The sequence below is a fragment of the Sinocyclocheilus grahami genome, unplaced genomic scaffold, assembly GCF_001515645.1.
Source record: "Sinocyclocheilus grahami isolate Dianchi unplaced genomic scaffold, SAMN03320097.WGS_v1.1 scaffold604.1, whole genome shotgun sequence".
In the NCBI taxonomy this organism is placed as follows: Eukaryota; Metazoa; Chordata; class Actinopteri; order Cypriniformes; family Cyprinidae; genus Sinocyclocheilus; species Sinocyclocheilus grahami.
The window spans coordinates 617,107-634,606 of record NW_015505783.1 but is presented as its reverse complement, the minus strand read 5'-3'; the positions used below and the strand labels follow the sequence as shown (position 1 = coordinate 634,606).

The 17,500-nt window shown below is 36.3% G+C and overlaps 1 protein-coding gene across 1 annotated transcript in view; it reads left to right on the top strand.

Moving 5' to 3' along the window:
* Window positions 1-17,500, top strand: part of plcg1 (phospholipase C, gamma 1) — an 80,170-nt gene that overhangs the window by 22,362 nt on the left and 40,308 nt on the right. Inside the window, exons 8-19 of the mRNA XM_016240901.1 lie at window positions 2,280-2,302; window positions 6,117-6,186; window positions 6,359-6,460; window positions 7,116-7,234; window positions 8,895-8,964; window positions 9,143-9,244; window positions 9,900-10,018; window positions 12,332-12,417; window positions 14,841-14,961; window positions 15,075-15,243; window positions 15,331-15,453; window positions 15,540-15,641. Coding sequence (XP_016096387.1) covers window positions 2,280-2,302; window positions 6,117-6,186; window positions 6,359-6,460; window positions 7,116-7,234; window positions 8,895-8,964; window positions 9,143-9,244; window positions 9,900-10,018; window positions 12,332-12,417; window positions 14,841-14,961; window positions 15,075-15,243; window positions 15,331-15,453; window positions 15,540-15,641 — 1,206 coding nt within the window. The remainder of the gene's footprint in view (window positions 1-2,279; window positions 2,303-6,116; window positions 6,187-6,358; window positions 6,461-7,115; window positions 7,235-8,894; window positions 8,965-9,142; window positions 9,245-9,899; window positions 10,019-12,331; window positions 12,418-14,840; window positions 14,962-15,074; window positions 15,244-15,330; window positions 15,454-15,539; window positions 15,642-17,500) is intronic.

The following is a 17,500-nucleotide window of genomic DNA, read 5'->3' as shown; positions in this document are numbered from 1 at the left end:
GGCCACACTCAAGCTCACACACACACACACACACTCTCATACTCTCGCGCGCACACACACACACACACACACACACACACACACACACTCTCCTGTTGGGTAAATAGAGCTCAGAGACGGCACATCCTGCAGCAGGAAACAAAGCTCAGATCATGAGAGTGTGTGTGTAGGAGTGCACACACACACACACACACACTGAAGGTAAATACAGCGAGAGTGGCTGAAAGACACATGAGCTTTGTGTGAGGTGTTGCATTCGGATGAAATGGTGGTCGTGTGGAGGTACACTTCCAGCTTGTGTCTAAATCAGATAAATGATGTACACGTAGAAATGAATAATCTTTTCCGCTCACACTGGAAAGTTGCGTCTTCACCTGTACATACTGACAGTGTCTCTGTGTGTTAAATATCTAATAAATACATAAAATGCATACATAAAGTAATAAATAAATTTATGATCAGTAAGATTTTTTTCTGTTTTTTTAAAGGTTTCTTATGCTCATCAAGACTGCATTTATTTGATTAAAAATACAGAAAAAAACTGTAATATTGTGAAATTATTACAATTTAAATTAACTGTTTTCTATGTGAATATTTAGTAAAATGTCATTTATTCCTGTGATGTAAAGCTGAATATCTCAGCATCATTCCTCCAGTCTTCAGTGTCACATGATCCTTCAGAAATCATTATAATATGCTGATTTATTATCAGTGTTGAACCTGTTGTGCTGCTTAATATTTTTTTGGAACCTGTGATATTTTTCATGATTCTCTGATGAATAAAACGTTCAAAAGAACAGAATTTATTTAAGATACAACTTTTGTAACATTGTACACTACCATTCAAAGGTTTGGGGTCAGTAATTTGTTTTCTTTCTTTTTTTTGTTTTTAAGTAAATGAATATTTGTATTCACCAAGGATGTGTTAAACTAATAAAGAGTGATTTAAATCTTTTCAAACAACATAAGTCTTCACATTTAAATAAATGGTGTTCTTTTGAACTTTTTATTCATCAAAGAATCTTAAAAACGTATCACAGGTTCCAAACAAATAAATAAAACACTGATAATAAATCAGCATATTATATAATTTCTGGAGGATCATGTGACACTGAAGACTGCAGTAATGATGCTGAAAATTCAGCTCCGCATCACAGAAATAAATTACATTTTACAACATATTCACACAGAAAACAGCTATTTTAAATTGTCATAATAATTCACAATATTATTGCTTTTTATGTGTATTTGATCAGATAATGCAGCCTGCATACATGTGAATATGTATACAACACAAATGACCACTTTGATGCATGTAATTCTTTCTATTATGTTAACATTGCTAAAGCTTTTTTTTAAGCACACGAGAGGAGTAAACCCGACTGAAGAAAACACTAACAGTACTGAGCTTCCTCGTACACCTGACGCTGATGTTGTTTTGTGTTCGTTTGCAGAATTTCCTGTAAGGATCTGAAGAGTATGCTGTGCCAGGTCAACTACAGAGTTCCCAATATGAGGTTCTTACGAGAGAAACTTCCGGTAACAAACACTTCTCTCAGATCACTGCAGAATTAATAGTTCACTTTATAATCGCTGTTATACATTATAAGGTTTTCATGTAATTACTTGGTTAGGATGGAGAGCCGAGGAATGGAGATGTATCTTATAGTCATTTTGCGCAGTTGTACCGCAGCCTGATGTTTGACGCACAGAAATCAGTAAGTCACGTTTATTTGTATGTGTTATTTATATGTGGCCTCTTCAGAGCCACTTAAACCCCATCAGTCGCCCCGCTTCTCAAGTGGCCTTCACGTCAATACTCGCCCTTTTAAAAAGCCACAAGATCCATCAGCTAAAAGCCATTAGGCCACACTCAAGCTCACACACACACACACACACTCTCATACTCTCGCGCGCACACACACACACACACACACACACACACACACACACTCTCATACTCTCACACACACTCTCTCACACACATACACACTCTGTCACACTCTCACACACACACACAGAGACAGAGATAGACGCGGCACTGATGACCCCTGCACTTAAAGCAGTGTGTGTGTGTGTGTGTGTGTGTGTGTGTGTGCTGCATCTCTGATTGTTATCACATCAGTTCATTAGTGTCTATATAAGGTTGGGGTTTAGAGCTCCAGACGTGAATCTGGGTGTTTTACTGTAGTGGTTGTGAAATGGGTGTAGTTACAATACATCAGATATTAATTGCATTATTCACATAATCAGCATTTTGATCTGTGTTGTTTTTGTAGATGGAGATTCCACTGCTGCAAAGGTATTCACTCGCTCTCTTATTTACTTGTATAAGATAAGGTATTTACAGATAACATAAAATAGCATTTGCAACTCATTAAACTTCCATAATATGATGAACTTACGGGTAAAACAGAATTTAAGGATACATAATGTAGGGTTGATTGAATTGATTGGGGTTTATGGAAGCCCATTTCTGAATTAAAAAAAAAAAACTTTTGATCTCACAATTCTGACTTTATTTTTCAGAACTGTGACTTTATAAGAAGTCACAATTACATTGTGTTTTCTTTTTTATTCAGTGACGGAAACAGGCTTCCATAGGATTTTATTGAGCTAATTATATACCATGTTATATGCTATATAATATGTATGTGCATTTACTAATAGGTCTTATTGTGCACAATTCATCAGTTAAAGGGGTCATATGATGCTGCTAAAAAGAACATTATTTTGTGTATTTGGTGTAATGAAATGTGTTTATGCGGTTTAAGGTTCAAAAAACACATTATTTTCCACATACTGTACATTATTGTTTCTTCTCTATGCCCCGCCTTTCTGAAACGTGTCGATTTTTACAAAGCTCTTCGGTCTGAAAAGCGAGGTGTGCTGTGATTGGCCAGCTATCTAGTGCGTTGTGATTGGCCGAATACCTCAAGCGTGTGACGGAAATGTTACGCCCCTCACCATACTGTGATGCCCTGTCCGGCCGGAGCAACGAGACAAAAACATTAAAACCCATTATAAACAAGGCATTTGTTGCATCCAGTGGGGACATAATTACGGATTATAATGACTTAAACTGTCTTTTTATGCGTTGCGTTGCATCGCGCCGCGTAAACATAAAACCATGTCTGTATTTGTGATCGGAGAAATGACAAACAACAAGCCCTACTCTACACTGCCCAAAAAACTTGCTTTAAATATAAAAAATATAAAAACTATTTAAATATAAAAAAACTTACTTGCAGTCTGTGAGTCAGAACAACCGGCATTGTAGGCTACTCTCCCAGGATCAGGAAACAGTCCTCCATAAAATGTGCTGCACACATCTGAATATTTGGGTTGAAGTGTTCTGGAACAGTGTTGTAAATACAACTTAACCACTGATTTCTAGTCGTGTCCATTTTTGGAAGACCAAACAAAGTATTTTCACTTTCACAACGAAACACAGCGTCACACACGGCGGCCTTGAGTGAGCAGAGGCCGGGGGCTAGCGTGAGGAATGGCGGGAGGGTTAGAGTGAACAGAGGCGGGCGGGCTTGAGAACGGCGCGGGCGGCGATTTCGGAAGGACATGTGAGGACCCCGGGCTGGACTCCGCTTCGTCCACGGTGAAAGCTGATCTGGTGATCCACAGCGAAGTTGATGTATTCCCTCAGCGACCAGCACGGATCAGCTCTAGGCATGACGAAGCGGATATCCTCCTCTTTTGGGAGACCAAACAAAGTAGTTTAGCTTTCACAACATGGCGGCGGAAACAACAAAACTACAGCGACAGAGGCCGGGGGCTAGCGTGAGGAATGGCGGGAGGGTTAGAGTGAACAGAGGCGGGCGGGCTTGAGAACGGCGCGGGCGGCGATTTCGGAAGGACATGTGAGGACCCCGGGCTGGACTCCGCTTCGTCCACGGTGAAAGCTGATCTGGTGATCCACAGCGAAGTTGATGTATTCCCTCAGCGACCAGCACGGATCAGCTCTAGGCATGACGAAGCGGATATCCTCCTCTTTTGGGAGACCAAACAAAGTAGTTTAGCTTTCACAACATGGCGGCGGAAACAACAAAACTACAGCGAGAATAAAAGTTATGTCTTCTTTCTTTGCGTGAACATTTGGGCGGCGTTATGCAAATCTTCCCACATAGTGATGTAGACATGTGGGGGCGTGTTAGAACGAGGCGTTTTAGGTAGGTGTGGTTAACTCTTAACTTTTATAAAGAATATCTCTTTGGATTTGAGACTTTAGTCTTTGCAACTTTACAGATCTTCTTTATGCACCAAGAGCTTGTAACACTCCAAAGAAAAAGGAAGAATTTAAATCGCATCATATGACCCCTTAAAAAAAAAAAATTATATGTGTATATATATATATATATTTATTTATTGTCAAACGATTAATCACGTCCAAAATAAGTTTTATTTTACATAATATATGTGTGTGTGCCGTGTATATTTATTATATATATATATATATATATAAATACATATGCATGTATATATTTAAGAAAAATTTTATATTTGTATATTAAATATATTTATATATTATATAAATATATACATGTAAATATTTTCAAAATATTGGCTGGGTATGAGTGTGTATTTATATATAAATAATAAATATACACAGTACACACACATATATTATGTAAACAAATACTTTTATTTTGGATGCAATTAATCGCGATTATCATGTTTTGGAACCCAATATATAGTTTGGTTCCAAAACATGATAAACACCATTTTAAAAAATTTCAAATTTTGGCCATTTCCCGCCAAAATCAGTATTGTATCTGGTTGTAATGGATTGAAAAGTCAATTTTTAATTTTATGCAAAATGTGATATCCGCCGAGTTATTCTGTCATGTTTTCTCCCTTTCTTTCCAAACCGTGACAAACGCCAGTCTCTCTTCTCTGCAGCATGTGATAGATCCGCTCAAACAATCGCAGCGCACCATTCCACGCACTCTAGACAGTAACTGACAAGTTACGCAATATCACGTTCATAATCGCAGATGAATCGCCTTCGATTATGAATGCCATATTGCGTAGCTTGTCAGTGAACTACGGCTCTGTGTATTAAATGCCGCTCCATCTGAATGCACGTGATGGAGATTTACTACTAATCACAGAACCGGCTTTACTGACGAGATGTGCATGATAATCACATGCGATTTATTGTGCAGCCCTAAAAAAGTAATAATTTTGACGGCATTGATGAACCTGTGGTGGTTTCTGCAGTGAGGAAGAAACGTAAGCTATTAATAAGATTTTTATTGACCAAGTTCAGAGGCTGTCATATGTGGATCAACTTACTTTGTTGTGTATTTTCAACCGTTTCAATATGAATAATAACTTTTATATTGATTCAATGGATTTATTGCATTTTGGGGGGAAAAATAATCAGGTTTTATAATAAATCTTATCAAAATCTGGATTAGATTTTTTAATGTTATTCTAACCTAAAGATGTTATGTAAAAGTTTGAAACAGAAAATAGTGGTTTTCATCTTGCCACTTTCTTGCACATTTTTACTCAAATTAATAAAAATGGATTTATAGAGTTTTGGAACCAAAGTCTTCATATATATATATATATATATACACACACGCATCCTCCATCTATACTTGATCCTCTAACACTAGCACTCTCTATTCTATTTCTATTCTACAGTATCTACTTGTTTTCTTTTTATTTATTCATAAAAACTTGATCCTTTAACACTTAAACTTTTTACAATACTTGCTTTCTTTTTATTTAAGAAATAGAGCCTCTAACACTAATGTAACCTATTCATTTTCTCTTCTATCTACTTGTTTTCATTTTATTTATTATAAAAAACAAACCTTGCTACGTGTACTGCGTTGGGCTAACCGAGACTTTTCTCAGCATTGCTCTTTTGTTAGTTTTGATTGCTTCTGTTGTCCTCATTTGTAAGTCACTTTGGATAAAAGCTTCTGCTAAATGTAAATGCAAATATATCACTAATGAATTGTGCACAATATGACCTATTAGTAGATGGTCATTATTGTATTTTGCACAATGTTTAATTCATCTGAAGTCTCTTGGGTGTCCAGACATGCTGCTGTAACACTGATCTGTGTGTTTGTGTGCTTCCTCAGGCTTATTGAGAGACCAGAGCAGAAGATCTTACTGGAGGACTTCCAGAACTTCCTGATTGAACATCAGAAGGTTAGACATTCACTTCTCATGTTATTACACAAACAAAACCAGACGTTGTTTACACATGAATTGGACAGATGTATAGTTGTTTGTACAGTACAGCGTGGCGTGTTGGTACAGAAAAGAGATGTTTGGTAGTAACTCTGTGTGTGTGTGTGTGTGTGTGTGTGTGTGTCTGCAGGAGCTCTGGGCTACAGACAATAACAAGGTGCAGGAGTTCATGTTCCTCTACCTGAAGGATCCTCTGCGAGAGATCGAGCAGCCATACTTTCATCAAGACGAGGTGACGTTTACATACACATGCAGTGATTAGTGCATTCTGGGTACGCATGCGTTTAGTTCCTTGGGAAAGAAACCAATAGCTGTGCAGTTGCAAGCACCACGCTTTACCCACATCACCACTTCCTGCTGTGACCTCAGATCTTTGTTTGATATGCCTGATCTGCCTCTTTCTGACCTTAATTACTCGCTTTTGAATTTCCATCTGCTGTTTGAAATAACTACTTAAATGAGGTGTATATTTATTGAACTTTCATGAAGATGTAGCTTACATTTCATGGTATTGTGTTCATATTGTTTTGTTTTTTTGTAGCTAATTGGAGTGGATATTTTCACACAAATTGAGATCCGAATGCATTTTATTTATTCAAGTTTATTGTTTTTAAACGATATGTAGCTATGTATGAACTCCTGTAAAGTAAATAGAAAACCAAATGGCTTATTTAATATTTACTTTGACCTCCTGTCCTTGTAGAACCACTTTTCCGAGTTAATATTCCCTTCACTTATAATTTGTTGAAAAAGACCAGACCAGTTTTTTTTGTACCCCTTCATGAGAATTGGTGTTTAGCTCTTAAGCCAGTTTTAGTGTTGAACAGGCTACTTGCTCATGCTTACTTGCTGTTTGTAACGCAAGCGTCATGTTTTGCGGTTCTCAGCTGCTCACGTATCTGTTCTCTAAAGAGAACACTATCTGGGACTCGCAGCTCGATCAGGTGAGGCCCGAGGACATGAACAACCCCCTGTCCCACTACTGGATCTCCTCGTCCCACAACACGTGAGTAGAGGAGTGACCAGCACTCCCTCTAAACTACACACTAATGTGAGCAAAAAACTAAGAAATGGACTGGTGTCTTTTCAGTATGTTTTCAGTAGTTTCAGTTATACAGTGCTAATTAATCAAGAATCTGTATGTTTTTAAATTCTCTCTACAGGTAGCAAGTAACTAGTCAGATAAGTTATCAACAGACAGATAAAGGACCGTAATGTGTGGTCTCTAGATAATTTACATTCATCCATTTTGTTAGTTGGTCATCCATTGGTTAGGTAGTTGGTTGGTCGGTCCATTATTTGGTTAGTTGGTCAGTTTTGTTTTAGTTGGTCAGTTATAGTTAGTGTAAAATTGATCATCCTCAAAGAACCAGAATGTTAGATAATGGGAAAAGGGTTTGTTGGTTGGTTTGTTTGTTAGTTTGTGTATAAAATAATTCTTCCTCAAGCAACCAAAATGTTAGATGATGGAAAATGTTTTGGTTTCTGTTGGTACAGTGGTGGCCAAAATTGTTAGAACACTTGGCATATTTAAAAGGTTTCAGTTGTTTTTGTTGAATTGGCCATTACAATACCCATAAAACGAAGTATTCGCGGATCTACCTGCGATGGAAGGAATCTGCTGCAACATTGAAAATGATGGACTGGCTCCTCAAAGTCCAGACCTCAACCCCATCGAGCAAATTTGGAGCGAGTTGGAAAATAAACTGGACAGATCTATTGTACATTCAAAGGAAAGCCTTTGGCTTGAGTTGCAGAAGGCATGGGATAACATTAGTTTTGTACGACTAGAGATGTGCTGCTATAATTGCTGCAAAAGGTTAAAACAGTACAACTCGCTTCATCTGATATTTGTTGTGCTCAGAGCAACCATCTGCATGTTTAATGAACATTATGTAACTTTTATATTGATTCAATGGATTTATTGCATTTTGGGGGGAAAAATAATCAGGTTTTATAATAAATCTTATCAAAATCTGGATTAGATTTTTTAATGTTATTCTAACCTAAAGATGTTATGTAAAAGTTTGAAACAGAAAATAGTGGTTTTCATCTTGCCACTTTCTTGCACATTTTTACTCAAATTAATAAAAATGGATTTATAGAGTTTTGGAACCAAAGTCTTCATATATATATATATATATATACACACACGCATCCTCCATCTATACTTGATCCTCTAACACTAGCACTCTCTATTCTATTTCTATTCTACAGTATCTACTTGTTTTCTTTTTATTTATTCATAAAAACTTGATCCTTTAACACTTAAACTTTTTACAATACTTGCTTTCTTTTTATTTAAGAAATAGAGCCTCTAACACTAATGTAACCTATTCATTTTCTCTTCTATCTACTTGTTTTCATTTTATTTATTATAAAAAACAAACCTTGCTACGTGTACTGCGTTGGGCTAACCGAGACTTTTCTCAGCATTGCTCTTTTGTTAGTTTTGATTGCTTCTGTTGTCCTCATTTGTAAGTCACTTTGGATAAAAGCTTCTGCTAAATGTAAATGCAAATATATCACTAATGAATTGTGCACAATATGACCTATTAGTAGATGGTCATTATTGTATTTTGCACAATGTTTAATTCATCTGAAGTCTCTTGGGTGTCCAGACATGCTGCTGTAACACTGATCTGTGTGTTTGTGTGCTTCCTCAGGCTTATTGAGAGACCAGAGCAGAAGATCTTACTGGAGGACTTCCAGAACTTCCTGATTGAACATCAGAAGGTTAGACATTCACTTCTCATGTTATTACACAAACAAAACCAGACGTTGTTTACACATGAATTGGACAGATGTATAGTTGTTTGTACAGTACAGCGTGGCGTGTTGGTACAGAAAAGAGATGTTTGGTAGTAACTCTGTGTGTGTGTGTGTGTGTGTGTGTGTGTGTGTGTGTCTGCAGGAGCTCTGGGCTACAGACAATAACAAGGTGCAGGAGTTCATGTTCCTCTACCTGAAGGATCCTCTGCGAGAGATCGAGCAGCCATACTTTCATCAAGACGAGGTGACGTTTACATACACATGCAGTGATTAGTGCATTCTGGGTACGCATGCGTTTAGTTCCTTGGGAAAGAAACCAATAGCTGTGCAGTTGCAAGCACCACGCTTTACCCACATCACCACTTCCTGCTGTGACCTCAGATCTTTGTTTGATATGCCTGATCTGCCTCTTTCTGACCTTAATTACTCGCTTTTGAATTTCCATCTGCTGTTTGAAATAACTACTTAAATGAGGTGTATATTTATTGAACTTTCATGAAGATGTAGCTTACATTTCATGGTATTGTGTTCATATTGTTTTGTTTTTTTGTAGCTAATTGGAGTGGATATTTTCACACAAATTGAGATCCGAATGCATTTTATTTATTCAAGTTTATTGTTTTTAAACGATATGTAGCTATGTATGAACTCCTGTAAAGTAAATAGAAAACCAAATGGCTTATTTAATATTTACTTTGACCTCCTGTCCTTGTAGAACCACTTTTCCGAGTTAATATTCCCTTCACTTATAATTTGTTGAAAAAGACCAGACCAGTTTTTTTTGTACCCCTTCATGAGAATTGGTGTTTAGCTCTTAAGCCAGTTTTAGTGTTGAACAGGCTACTTGCTCATGCTTACTTGCTGTTTGTAACGCAAGCGTCATGTTTTGCGGTTCTCAGCTGCTCACGTATCTGTTCTCTAAAGAGAACACTATCTGGGACTCGCAGCTCGATCAGGTGAGGCCCGAGGACATGAACAACCCCCTGTCCCACTACTGGATCTCCTCGTCCCACAACACGTGAGTAGAGGAGTGACCAGCACTCCCTCTAAACTACACACTAATGTGAGCAAAAAACTAAGAAATGGACTGGTGTCTTTTCAGTATGTTTTCAGTAGTTTCAGTTATACAGTGCTAATTAATCAAGAATCTGTATGTTTTTAAATTCTCTCTACAGGTAGCAAGTAACTAGTCAGATAAGTTATCAACAGACAGATAAAGGACCGTAATGTGTGGTCTCTAGATAATTTACATTCATCCATTTTGTTAGTTGGTCATCCATTGGTTAGGTAGTTGGTTGGTCGGTCCATTATTTGGTTAGTTGGTCAGTTTTGTTTTAGTTGGTCAGTTATAGTTAGTGTAAAATTGATCATCCTCAAAGAACCAGAATGTTAGATAATGGGAAAAGGGTTTGTTGGTTGGTTTGTTTGTTAGTTTGTGTATAAAATAATTCTTCCTCAAGCAACCAAAATGTTAGATGATGGAAAATGTTTTGGTTTCTGTTGGTACAGTGGTGGCCAAAATTGTTAGAACACTTGGCATATTTAAAAGGTTTCAGTTGTTTTTGTTGAATTGGCCATTACAATACCCATAAAACGAAGTATTCGCGGATCTACCTGCGATGGAAGGAATCTGCTGCAACATTGAAAATGATGGACTGGCTCCTCAAAGTCCAGACCTCAACCCCATCGAGCAAATTTGGAGCGAGTTGGAAAATAAACTGGACAGATCTATTGTACATTCAAAGGAAAGCCTTTGGCTTGAGTTGCAGAAGGCATGGGATAACATTAGTTTTGTACGACTAGAGATGTGCTGCTATAATTGCTGCAAAAGGTTAAAACAGTACAACTCGCTTCATCTGATATTTGTTGTGCTCAGAGCAACCATCTGCATGTTTAATGAACATTATGAAATGAAATTGTTTTGGAGGCAAAAAGATCAATATTTTCAGACCTGTCAGGTGTTCTAACAATTTTGGCCACCACTGTATGTTGGTTTGTTAGAATATAAAATTAAACGCCCTCAAAGAACCTAAATGTTTGGTGATGGAGAAAAGACTAGTTAGGTAGTTATGGTATAAAATGTATCCTCCTTGAGCCATAATGTTAGATGATGGGGAAAGAATTGGTTAGTTGGCTAGTTAGTTATAGTATAAAATGAATCATCCTTGAGCCATAATGCTAGATGATGGGGAAAGTTTTGGTTACTTGGCTAGTTAGTTATAGTATAAAATGAATCCTCATTGAAACTTAATGTTAGATGATGGGGAAAGATTTGGTTAGTTAGTTTTAGTTAGTTAGTTATAGTATAAAATGAATCATCCTTGAGCCATAATGCTAGATGATGGGGAAAGAATTGGTTACTTGGCTAGTTAGTTATAGTATAAAATGAATCCTCATTGAAACTTAATGTTAGATGATGGGGAAAGATTTGGTTAGTTAGTTTTAGTTAGTTAGTTAGTTATAGTATAAAATGAATCCTCATTGTTACATGATGGGGGAAAAACTGACTGGTTGATTAGTTAGAGTATGACATGATTCCTCCTCAAAGAATTAAAATGTTAGGTAATGGGAAAAGGTTTTGAACAGATTTGCACGATGCTCTCCTACATTCTTATTATTGTGTGTAAACATCTTATTCCCAAAGATTATATATATGTATATATTTACACACACCCACCCACACACACACACTAAATCATAAATGTGTTGCCATAATAATTATGAAAATGAACCTGTCAAATAAATGTCTGGCTGACGTACACGTGCTTTCAGAGTTGTGGCTTCCTAATGTGTAATGTTGAACAACCAACACAATATGCAACTTGAACAAAGAGAAGTCATCTGTGAAAGTGTATTGTGTATCTGTCAGTATCCTGTAAACGTGAATAGAAAGACACAAATGTTGGGGAGTGTCTGAATCTGAAAAGGGCAGATGAGTGGAGAGATTTTTGTATCTTTTCATACGATATTAACCGGACTTTCAGACCGGTTAAGTGTTACTGTTGTTCATTGCATACTTTTGCTTTGAGTGCATAATTTATTTGAAATCCTAGCATTTGTTTTCTTTCGTGACTCCAGAACAATTAAGGTAGATTTTTGTGTTTAACTGGTGTAACTAGATTATAAAGCTGTTAGGTAGTTTAAGGGGAAGCAATTAAAGACTGACAGAATGGAAAGAATCCTTTGACTTGTTTGTAAAGAATATTGGCGTGGTTTATGAGCTGTAGTAGAGGTGTGAGGTTATTGATCTTGAGACTAAGGTGTGTGTCAGTGCTGATGTGTGTTAGGGAGTAACTCAGACAGGCCCTGACCTGTGTGCTTGTATTTTTAGCTATCTGACGGGAGACCAGTTTTCCAGTGAGTCGTCTCTGGAGGCGTACGCCCGCTGTCTGCGGATGGGCTGCAGATGCATCGAGTGTGAGTCTCAACAGCCATTATTAACGTTGCACACTGCTGTTGATGAATGCTTTACATGCAAACTCATTTTTAAATATTTCTGTTTTTTTATCTTGAAACTAACATGCTGATAATACAACTGTTTTGTATTGAGCAACATTTCTTACAATAGTTCTCTTTTCACCTTTTCCTCCCAGTAGTAAAACTAGCAGACTACGCTTCTAGTACACTGTATATTTACATTATTTTAGTTGGTAAATAATAAAATATATCCTGCTGTTTCAGTTCTAGGTTCTGGAATAAAAGGTGTTTAAAAAATCTGAATTTCCTGTACTTGTTTGTTTGGTTCTTTTGATATGTTTGTTTCTTTTGGTTTATTTGTTTGTTTGTTTCATTAGTTTGTTTCTTTTGGTTTGTTTGTTTCATTAGTTTGTTTCTTTTGGTTTGTTTGTTTCATTAGTTTGTTTCTTTTGGTTTGTTTGTTTCATTAGTTTGTTTCTTTTGGTTTGTTTGTTTCATTAGTTTGTTTCTTTTGGTTTGTTTGTTTCATTAGTTTGTTTCTTTTGGTTTGTTTGTTTCATTAGTTTGTTTCTTTTGGTTTGTTTGTTTCATTAGTTTGTTTCTTTTGGTTTGTTTGTTTCATTAGTTTGTTTCTTTTGGTTTGTTTGTTTCATTAGTTTGTTTCTTTTGGTTTGTTTGTTTCATTAGTTTGTTTCTTTTGGTTTGTTTGTTTCATTAGTTTGTTTCTTTTGGTTTGTTTGTTTCATTAGTTTGTTTCTTTTGGTTTGTTTGTTTCATTAGTTTGTTTCTTTTGGTTTGTTTGTTTCATTAGTTTGTTTCTTTTGGTTTGTTTGTTTCATTAGTTTGTTTCTTTTGGTTTGTTTGTTTCATTAGTTTGTTTCTTTTGGTTTGTTTGTTTCATTAGTTTGTTTCTTTTGGTTTGTTTGTTTCATTAGTTTGTTTCTTTTGGTTTGTTTGTTTCATTAGTTTGTTTCTTTTGGTTTGTTTGTTTCATTAGTTTGTTTCTTTTGGTTTGTTTGTTTCATTAGTTTGTTTCTTTTGGTTTGTTTGTTTCATTAGTTTGTTTCTTTTGGTTTGTTTGTTTCATTAGTTTGTTTCTTTTGGTTTGTTTGTTTCATTAGTTTGTTTCTTTTGGTTTGTTTGTTTCATTAGTTTGTTTCTTTTGGTTTGTTTGTTTCATTAGTTTGTTTCTTTTGGTTTGTTTGTTTCATTAGTTTGTTTCTTTTGGTTTGTTTGTTTCATTAGTTTGTTTCTTTTGGTTTGTTTGTTTCATTAGTTTGTTTCTTTTGGTTTGTTTGTTTCATTAGTTTGTTTCTTTTGGTTTGTTTGTTTCATTAGTTTGTTTCTTTTGGTTTGTTTGTTTCATTAGTTTGTTTCTTTTGGTTTGTTTGTTTCATTAGTTTGTTTCTTTTGGTTTGTTTGTTTCATTAGTTTGTTTCTTTTGGTTTGTTTGTTTCATTAGTTTGTTTCTTTTGGTTTGTTTGTTTCATTAGTTTGTTTCTTTTGGTTTGTTTGTTTCATTAGTTTGTTTCTTTTGGTTTGTTTGTTTCATTAGTTTGTTTCTTTTGGTTTGTTTGTTTCATTAGTTTGTTTCTTTTGGTTTGTTTGTTTCATTAGTTTGTTTCTTTTGGTTTGTTTGTTTCATTAGTTTGTTTCTTTTGGTTTGTTTGTTTCATTAGTTTGTTTCTTTTGGTTTGTTTGTTTCATTAGTTTGTTTCTTTTGGTTTGTTTGTTTCATTAGTTTGTTTCTTTTGGTTTGTTTGTTTCATTAGTTTGTTTCTTTTGGTTTGTTTGTTTCATTAGTTTGTTTCTTTTGGTTTGTTTGTTTCATTAGTTTGTTTCTTTTGGTTTGTTTGTTTCATTAGTTTGTTTCTTTTGGTTTGTTTGTTTCATTAGTTTGTTTCTTTTGGTTTGTTTGTTTCATTAGTTTGTTTCTTTTGGTTTGTTTGTTTCATTAGTTTGTTTCTTTTGGTTTGTTTGTTTCATTAGTTTGTTTCTTTTGGTTTGTTTGTTTCATTAGTTTGTTTCTTTTGGTTTGTTTGTTTCATTAGTTTGTTTCTTTTGGTTTGTTTGTTTCATTAGTTTGTTTCTTTTGGTTTGTTTGTTTCATTAGTTTGTTTCTTTTGGTTTGTTTGTTTCATTGATTTGTTTCTTTTGGTTATTAGTTTTTGTTTTTTGTTTATTAAATTTTTTTATGTAACAAACACATACAGTAACAATAAACAGGCAAACAAAAAGTGCAGAAATGTATAGCAATTATATTAATTTTTTAATTTTTTAGGAACTGAAATTTGACGAACTATTAATTTTTTTGAGCTAGAGCTATGAGACTAGACTGACGCGGCAATATCAGTGTCCTGTAAGTGTGTTGTTGTGTCTCTGGCAGCTGGCTGTAACGTGTGTTTGTGTGCTTTTTTTTGCAGTGGACTGCTGGGACGGTCCTGATGGGATGCCTGTTATCTACCACGGTCACACCCTCACCACCAAGATCAAGTTCAACGATGTGCTTTCCACCATCAAAGAACACGCCTTCATTACGTCTGAGTGAGTGTGGCGTCTGCACACACCAGTTCTCTGTGTGCTTGTGTGATGTTTTCATACGGGAATCTTCTGAATGTGTGTTATGCAGTCATCAACACTTTGGTGTTTGCACACAGCTATCCCATCATCCTCTCCATCGAGGACCACTGCAGTATTGTCCAGCAGAGAAACATGGCCACCTACTTTAAGAAAGTGTTTGGAGAGATGCTCCTGACCAAAGCGGTGGACATCTCAGCCGACGGTCTCCCCTCGCCCAATCAGCTCAAGAGGAAGATCCTGATCAAGGTGAGAGCCCATTGGCTACATGGCAGGAAATGCCATCATTAAGATTTTCTCAGCTAAGAACATTCATTGTTGGATTGATGTGTTCAGCACAAGAAATTAGCTGAGGGAAGTGCGTACGAGGAGGTCTCGTCTTCAACGCCCTACTCGGAGAACGACATCAGCAACTCCATCAAGAACGGCATCCTGTACCTGGAGGATCCCATCAACCACGTGAGCTCGCCTTCGTTTAAATCTTCATCTAAATCTGACGGCAGATTGTTGAAGCTCATCGTGGATGTTCACTGTTGTCCTCACAGGAGTGGTATCCTCACTTCTTTGTCCTGACCAGCAATAAGATCTATTACTCTGAAGAGACGTCAAGTAATCAAGGGAACGAGGATGAGGAGGAGCACAGAGAGGTGAGGAAAACGCAATCTCCGGAATAACAGCAGCACTGCTAACCTGACTGCAGTTTTCAGTAGTGTAACAGTTGTCTAGCTGTTTTCACGTAAGTGTTAGGGATGTGCATCTCATAACTGAGGCCGATGCATAGTTGAAGACACATTTACAGATACAGCTACCGATGTGAAACGGTACGATTCACCCCTATTACGATGCAGTGCGATCCGATTTCGATTCGATTCGATTCCACACAATGCGGTTCGCAGCGCTCGATCACTCGCCCACTCCTGACAGCAAAATGGATATATTTGCATGACTTTCTAACATCTACAGATAGAGAATATACCTGTGGCATGCCAGTTATGCACTGAGGAAAACACATCTCAAATGCATTAAACAGCACAAATATATTCGCTGTTTGCCATGCTGGATCGATTGATCCATGATCGACATTAAGGACTTTAATCCCTTTAATAAAGGCTTTTCCTCAGGTCTCAGTAGTATTGTGATGCATCATATTCAATAGTGGTGCAACGCATCACAAAATTCACGGTTCGGATCATATTTTTGTTTTTGGGTTTTGTTTGATTAGCAGAAGCAGGTATTTATTGGCACATGCGTGCCGAACCGTGGGGCCTGGTCCGTACGTACGTCTACGATCCGTTGCACTCCTAATATTCAAGCAGCAGCAGTGACGAGAGAACGCCTTCAGAAAATTTAGAGAGGAGAAATCAATCTACATACAAAATATTGGTAACAGATTATTGGTCACTTTCTAAACAATAAAAGTATAGCACATCCACTAGTAATTATATATAAATAAATCGGGTTTTACCAATACAAATGCCAACTCGTATCTGATGCACACTTTTTTAAAATCGATGCATCGCATTAGTGCTGGGCGGTATACCGGTTCATACCGAATACCGGTGTTTATTTTTGTTATGATATGAATTTTTTAAATACCGCAATACCGGTGTGTGTCGCTTAAACAACGTTGGGAACGCGACACTGTTTGAAAGGGGTCTCTTTTCACTGTTGCACTGTGGTGAGGGAACAGCTGTATGTGTTACTAAGCGTGAAAGCTCAGAAACTGAAGCTGTAGAACTAATAGAACGTGAGGACACAGAAGAACTCATCCACAATATCCACACTGACCGCCGTAAATATCCAGCGTCCCCCTGCCATCAGCTCCCGCGTCTCACACACACAAGCGCGACTTTAGCACTAGACAAAGGATTAATCGCATCCAAAATAAAAGTTTTTGTTTGCATAATATATGTGTGCATACTGTGTATATTTATTATGTATATATAAATACACACACATGCATGTATATATTTCAAAAAAATATGTTATGTTTATATATTAAATATATTTATAAATAATATAAATTATATGAATATACATATATGCATGTAAATACATGTAAATATTTTCAAAGTATATACTGTATGTGTGTGTATTTATATATACATAATAAATATACACAGTACACACACATATATTATGTAAACAAAAACTTTTATTTTGGATGCGATTAATCGTTTGACAGCACTATTTAAAATAGAAAACCATTATTTTAAATTGCAATAATATTTCAAATTTTTTCAGTTTTTTCTGTATTTTTGATCAAATAAATGCAGCCTTGAGACTTCTTTAAAAAACGTTTAAAATCCTACTGATCCCAAGCGTTTGACTGGCAGTGGTAGCTCTTTGAACGCATGCATGTCATTGAGCATTCAGACTGTAGCTGCTCCTCTTCTCTAGGCAAGGCAAGTTTATTTATATAGCACATTTCATACACAATGGTAATTCAAAGTGCTTTACATAAAAGAAAAGAAAATTATCACAACAATAAAACAAGGAATTAAAA